The sequence below is a fragment of the Hypanus sabinus genome, unplaced genomic scaffold (genome assembly GCF_030144855.1).
Source record: "Hypanus sabinus isolate sHypSab1 unplaced genomic scaffold, sHypSab1.hap1 scaffold_913, whole genome shotgun sequence".
Classification (NCBI taxonomy): Eukaryota; Metazoa; Chordata; class Chondrichthyes; order Myliobatiformes; family Dasyatidae; genus Hypanus; species Hypanus sabinus.
This window is the reverse complement of record NW_026781766.1, coordinates 1-7,286: the sequence shown is the minus strand read 5'-3', so window position 1 is coordinate 7,286 and position 7,286 is coordinate 1. Positions and strand designations below refer to the sequence as shown.

At 47.4% G+C, this 7,286-nt stretch overlaps 1 protein-coding gene across 1 annotated transcript; it reads right to left on the bottom strand.

The window, feature by feature from the left end:
- Positions 1-2,783: 2,783 nt before the first annotated feature.
- LOC132390466 (uncharacterized) lies at positions 2,784-5,933 on the bottom strand. Its single transcript, XM_059963080.1, has 3 exons — positions 5,816-5,933; positions 5,233-5,297; positions 2,784-3,696 (listed from the first exon to the last, which is right to left on the bottom strand). Exons 1-3 carry the CDS (start codon positions 5,821-5,823, stop codon positions 2,822-2,824), a joined length of 948 nt encoding a protein of 315 aa, XP_059819063.1. The 5' UTR covers positions 5,824-5,933; the 3' UTR covers positions 2,784-2,821.
- Positions 5,934-7,286: the final 1,353 nt, after the last annotated feature.

Below are 7,286 nucleotides of genomic sequence, written 5' to 3'. Positions count from 1 at the left end.
CGCGTAACAGGATGTGGACGGTTCAGTGCGCACGTGCTCCCAGTTCTAATCACCGATTCCAAATCCTGGACTGGTGCCCGACGCTCTGCAACAGGATGATAGGCTCCCCCATCCGGAAACCACAGTCTGTAGCGACGTTATCGAGCAACAGGTTGTGTAAAACTAAAACAACAAGGGGATGGTGAAGGGCTCAGACACATTAGGAGAATGAGAATGGACGTGGCAGTTAGAATACAGTGTTGCGAATTGCATGGTCTTGCAATTTCAAATAAAAACGTAAACTGTCTTCTTGATTGACAGAAAATTTTAAAATAAATCTGCGGTGCAGAGCGATTCGGCAGACCTCTGTAGTTTTCATAAATGTTTCACATGCAGTTTGATGTGCCTCAGGGATCTGTACTGGGTCCAATGTAATTTGTCATATACATTAATGATCTGGATATATAGGGTGGTAAATTCGATTAGAAAGCATGCAGATGATACTAAGATAGGTGGCGTTTTGGATAATGAAGTAGGCTTTCAAAGTCTGCAGAGAGATTTAGGCCAGTTAGTACAGTGGGCAGAATGATGACAGATGGAGTATAATACTGATAAGTGTGATATGTTACATTGTGTTAGGAATAATCAAAATGAGAACTACATGGTAAATGGTAGGGCATTGAAGAATGTAGTAGAACAGAGTAATCTATGAATAATGGTGCATAGTTCCCTGAAGGTGGAATCTCATGTGGATGGGGTGGTGAAGAAAGCTGTTGGTATGCTGCCATTTATAAATCAGAGCATTGTGTATAGGAGTTGCGATGTAATGTTAAAATTGTACAAGGCATTGGTGAAGCTAAAATTGGAGTACTATGTATAGTTATGGTCACCGAATTATAGGAAAGATGTCAGCAAAATAGAGAAAGTGTGCGGACTAGATTTAGTGAAATGTTACCTAGGTTTCAGCACCGAAGTTACAGAGAATGGTTGAACATGTTAGGTCTGTGTTCTTTTTTTTAGCGTAGAAGTTTGAGGGGGAATTGATAGAGGTATTTCCAATTATGAGGGGGATAGAGTTGATGTGGATAGATTGTTTCCATTGACAGGAGGGGAGATTCTAACAAGAGGACATGAGTTGAGAGTTAAGGGGCAACAGTTCAGGGGTATCACGAAGGGCAACTTCTTTACTCAGTGGTAGCTGTATGGAACGAGCTTCCATTTGAAGTGGTAGAGGCAGGTTCGATTTTGTTATTTTTATATGGATAGGTATATGGACAGGGAAGGAATGGAGGGTGATGGGCTGAGTGCAGGTAGGAGGGACTCGGTGAGAGTAAGCGCTCGGTCCGGACTAGAAGGGGCGATGTGGATTGCTTCTGTGCTGTAATTATTATACTGTTAAGTGTTTATATGTTGTCATTCTAAGGCTTCCCAAGTCACAAGTGAGACCTCATTTGGAGTATTGTGAGTAGGATTGGATCCCTTATCTAACTAGGGATGTGCTCAGATTAGAAAGGGTTCAAAGGAGTTTCGCGAGAATGATTCCGGGATTGGAAGCTTATTATATGAGGAGTGTGTGATGGCTCTGGGACCACTGTCATGCTGAAGACGGAGGGTAGAGCCACTCGAAATCTATTAATAATTGAAAGGACACGGGAGAGTGGATGCGGAGAGGATGTTTCCAATGGTAAAAGAGTCCAGGTTAAAAGGCACACACTGAGAAGAATAGACTCCGAAAGTAGAAAGGCGATGTGCGGGAATTCCCTTCGCCAGAACGTGGTGAATCTGCGGGATTCAATGCCGCAGGCAGCCGGGGAGGCCCAGCCATTTGGATGAGTTTCCGGCAGAGGTTGATAGGTTCCTGATTAGACAATGCATGAAGGGAGACGAGGAGCAGACGGGCGATTGGGGCTGAGAGGGAAATGGATCAGGGATGTGGAAACGGCAGAGCAGACTTGACGGCCTAATTCTGCTCCGATGTCGTAGGATTTTAACTGAAATTTGCCAGTTTCCTGGCTGTCAGCTTCTCGGAGGACCTATAGTGGGCCAAGCACCCTCACGCCAACACGAAAAAGGTGCAAACACCATCCACGGGGACAGATTCCCTTCGGATGGATAAAATGGATATGAGGGATGTTGTACATTTGGACAAGGTGCCACCCATGAGGCTGTTTACCAAGCTGAGAGCCGATGTTATTATTGGAAAGCTGCAAACATGGTTAGAGTTTTGGCTGTCTGGTAGGAGGCAGCGAGTTGGAATAAAAAGGATCCTTTTCTGTTTGGCTGCCAGTGACTGGTGACGTTCCGCAGGGTCGGTGTTTTATGCTGTATATAAATTATTTAGATGATGGATAAATAACATTGTTGACAATTATGCAGATGATACAAAGTTTGATGGCGGGGCAGGTAGTGTTCAGGAAAAAAACAGGATGCAAAGGAACTTAGACATATTCGTAGAATGTTCATTAACATATGAAATACAATGTTGGAAAATGCATGGCCGTGCACGTTGGTTACAGAAACGAATGTGCGGAATAGTTTCTAAACGGTGAGAAAATGAAGAACAAAGAGATGCAATGGGACATCTTCTTCCACTGCGCAATCGCATCTCCGAACGCACGAGAAATAACTCTACTTTTTTGTGGTATTTCTTAAAATTTGTAATTTACATTAATTTTATATCTTTGCGCCATACTGATGCTGCAAAAAGAGAAATTCCAGGCCGTGTTTGTCTCAGATAATAAATCAAATATCGATACCGTTGCAAAACATCCGATCCGAGTGGACAGGACACTTGGCCCGCTGGTCTTCACTGGTCAGGACTCTGAATACAGGAGTCGGGAGGTCACGTTGCCGTGGTACAGGACGTCGGAGAGGCCGCACAGTTTTGGTCGCTCTGCTCTGGGGAAAATGACATTGAGCCGGAAAGATTTACAGGAATATACGGGACTCGAGGGGCAGAGATGGAGAGAGGAAGTGGTCTTTCTTCCCTGGTGCGTGACTGTAACCTTACAGAGTTGCATAAACTCAAGAGGGGCACAGGCAGAAGGAATGTGCAAAGACATTTACCCAGAGTTGGGGTATGGAGAACCAGACTGGACAGGACTGTGGTGAGAGTGGGTGGAAAGGAGAAAGAGGGATGAATCCGTGAGGCGGTGGTGTTAGAGGAAACGGAAAGGGGAGGGAGAGAGTGCGGTAGAGAGGGAGAATCGAGAGAGATAGAGAAAAGTTTGGATGAGAGAGCGGAGAAACTGCAGGCGGAGAAAGCTCGAGGAAATAGGGTGAGGAGAGGGGGTAGAGAGAGAGAGTTAGAGGGAGTGTGGAAGAGCGGGATGGTGGAGGGATGGCGATAAAGAAGGTCATAGATGGGGAGAGGGGTTTGTCCATGTGTGGTGGGGAGAATGTGGTTGCGAAAAGTGGAGATTAGATCAGCAGGCAGGGTCAGAGAAAGTAGGGAGGATTTTGACAGGATGGGGTCAAAGAGTGGAGGACGGATAAGGAAGTGAAAGACAGGGTAATCATTTGATTCAAGTCGGCTCTCCGAGCAGTTGACAGAGAACCTGGATCTTTTCAGGAATATCTGGGTGGGAACGTGCGGACTTCTCGCAGATGAAATGGTGATTATCACGGAGGCAGTTGCCACGCCATTCATTCGATATACATACATTGCAGGAGGAGCTTCCAGAGGAAATCTTGAACAGCCGACCAATGTCAAAATTCCTATTAATAAATGGTTAAAAATAAGAACTTTGAACAGAGACAAATCAGATCTGGCGCGCAAAGCGAAACCGTCGCCAAACTAGTCCCATTAAACTAGGCAATCGCCACAGTCCTGTGTCGTTCCCAAAATAATTCCAGTGTCCCAATGTCTCCCCACTGCTCTGTGCCAGTCACCAAATTAATCGAACTACACCACCTCCCCCACAGCCTCCGACCCGTCGTCCCGTGGTCCCCACAGTCCTGTGGCAGTCCCAATGCGAATCGAACACACAAAATTTCTCCTCTCAGATCTATTTCATTCCCCAACCAAATCCGATTCTCTCATCCTCCCCCCCCCCAGACTTCAGCGGTACCGAAATTAGTCACACAGGCACACTCTCTTCATGCAGTCCTGTGTCGGTCCCCAAATCCATCCCACGGTCCTTCCTCTCCCGACAGTTCATGTCCGTCCCCAGGTTAATCCCGTTGCCCCTCACCGAACCTCAGACTTATGTCAGTCCGAAATCTCTACCCACTGACCGGCTCAGTGCCTGCATCCCTGTATCAGTCTTGAAACTAATCGACTTGTCCCACACTCTCCCCTCAGATCAGTGTCAGACCCCAAACTGATCCTGCTGCACTACTCTCTCTCACAGAGCAAGACCTGTCGTCAATCTAATCCGAGTTTGCCTCCTTCTCCACACAGTCCTGCGTCAGTCACCAAAATAATTCCACTGCATCTTCAAATCCCTACACCTCTGTGTCAGTCACCAATATAATTCCAGTGCATTTCCAAATCCACACAGCCCTGCGTCAGTCACCAAAATAATTCCACTGCATCTTCAAATCCCTACACCTCTGTGTCAGTCACCAATATAATTCCAGTGCATTTCCAAATCCACACAGCCCTGCGTCAGTCACCAAAATAATTCCACTGCATCTTCAAATCCCTACACCTCTGTGTCAGTCACCAATATAATTCCAGTGCATTTCCAAATCCACACAGCCCTGCGTCAGTCTCCAAAACAATTCCACTGCATGTCCAAATCCCCACAGCCCTGTGTCAGTCACCAAAATAATTCCACTGCATGTCCAAATCCCCACAGCCCTGTGTCAGTCACCAAAATAATTCCACTGCATGTCCAAATCCCCACAGCCCTGTGTCAGTCACCAAAATAATTCCACTGCATGTCCAAATCCCCACAGCACTGTGTCAGTCACCAAAATAATTCCACTGCATGTCCAAATCCCCACAGCTCTGTGTCAGTCACCAAAATAATTCCACTGCATGTCCAAATCCCCACAGCTCTGTTTCAGTCACCAAAATAAACCCCAGAGGCCACTGACAATCGTCAAAATATTTTACTGCCCTGTCCCGCAGCAGACACATACCGCTCCCTAAACATATTCCACTTGTGTCATTCTCTGCTGACAAAATATCCCATCACTCCGCTTACTTCCCACAGACATTTTTCAGTTCGTAAACTAATCCCATTTATTCCCCTCAGGACAGTGTCATTCCCCATCTCCCACCCCACAGATCAGTCAATATCTCACCCTGTCGTGCATTGACCAATCCAGTAAACGTTGTTTTTGGGGACAAGAGAGCGGGAAACAAAACTCTGTAAAATTAAATTCCTTTGATTAATGCTGAGAATCGAAAACCATTGACGGAAGTGTGTGATGGGACTGTATGAAAGGAGGTTCTCACTGTGACAGAGCCCGGGAATATGTTTTGGGAAGAGGTGGAGGGAGATTCACTTTGTGTCTCACCCCGGTAGTGTGTGATGGGGTAGTACAGAGGGAGCTTCACTCTGTGTATAACCCCTGGAATCTATGATGAACATGTGTGGAGGGAGCTTCACTGTGTGTCTGGCCCGGGAATATTTCATTGGACCGTGTAGATGGTGCGTCACTTTGCCGCCCCCAGGCAGTGCGTGATGGGACGATGTGGAGAGATATTCACTCTGTCTTCCACCTAGAGTGTGCGACGAGATGGTGGGGAGAGAGCTTCACTCTGTGTCTGACACCCGGGATTGTGAGACAGAAGTGTATTGCGAGTTTTCATTCTGTGCCTGACCCAGCAGGTGTGTGATGATTCCTGTGTTAATGTGGGATCTTCCCCTGCTGTGACACATACCGCTTCATCCCTTGAATTGATTTCCAGCAGCCTTGAATCACGGTTTGAACATTCTTGAATCGCTCGGCGGAAAGGTGCTACAAACGTGGATACGAAATAACACCGGTCTTTATTATCGACCCAGTTCTCCGAACACGTTTGCTCTGGAAATCGGGAACAAGGAACAATGAGACTCCCTTCACTCCCTCCCTCCCTCCCTTCAGAGTGAATCTCCATTCTCACTCTCCCATCACACACACCCGGTGTGTCACACAGAGTGAATTTCACTCTATGCGTTCTGATCACGTCCAGCTGAGATCAAGAACAGAGTGAATCTCCCCCCACACCGTCGAATCGCACATTACCTAGGATCAGACACAGTGACCTTCCCGCAAACCATCCATCACACACTCCCGGAGTCAAGACACAGAGTGAATCACGTACCACACTGTCCAATCGCAAACGCCCTGGGAGAGATACAGAATGAAGTTCCGTCCACAACGTCCCATCACAGATTCACAGGATCGGGCACAGAGTGAACATCCTTCCACATCATCCATCGTAGACACTCCCTTCAGGCAGAGATTGAGGCAACCTTTCCCCCCTCCCCTGATACACTCACGCAGTCAGTCACAGACTGATGCTGTCTCCAATCCATCCCATCACACACTCAGTGTTTCACAAACAGAGCGATGCTCCCTCCACACCATCCTATCGCACACTCGTTGTGCCAGAAACAGAGCGATGCTCCCCGCACACCGTCCCATAGCAGACCCCTCGATCAAACACGGAGTGAAGCTCATTTCACTGCGCCTCGTCACACAGCCTCTGGTTCGGGCACAGAGTGGAGTTCCCCCACACCCTCCCATCGCACACCCGGGTTCAGACACAGAGTGATTTCCCCTCCACACCGTCCCATCACACACTCTCAAGCTCAGACACGCAATGAAACTACCTTAGCACCGTCCCATCACAGGCAGACGGAGTCAGTTATAGGGTGAAAGTCCCTGCAGGCCGTTAAATCACGAACATCCTAATTGGGCACACAGATTCGGGTTCCATCTACAAGGTCCCGTCACACATTCTCGAGGACAGTCGAAGAAAAAAGTTCTTGTCCCACGGTCCCATCATGCTCTCCCAGTGTCAGACACAGAGTGTTGCTCCTTCCACACTGTCCCATCACACACGACCGGGGTCAGTCTCAGCCTGAACCTTTCACTCCAGCACACTATCATACACTCTTTGGGTCCAACATGGAGTGAAGCTCCCTGCGCACTCTCCCATCATACAACCCTGCGGACAAACACACAGCAAAACTCCCTCCACACTACCCCATTACACCTGCCCATGATCAGAGAGGAAATTGTGTACAGTTCTGGTCAACGAATTAGAGGGTAGATGTCAACAAAATAAAGACAGTACAAATTATTTACTAGAATGTTTGCTGGGTTTCAGCACCAAAGTTACAGAGAAAGTTTGAACAATTTAGATC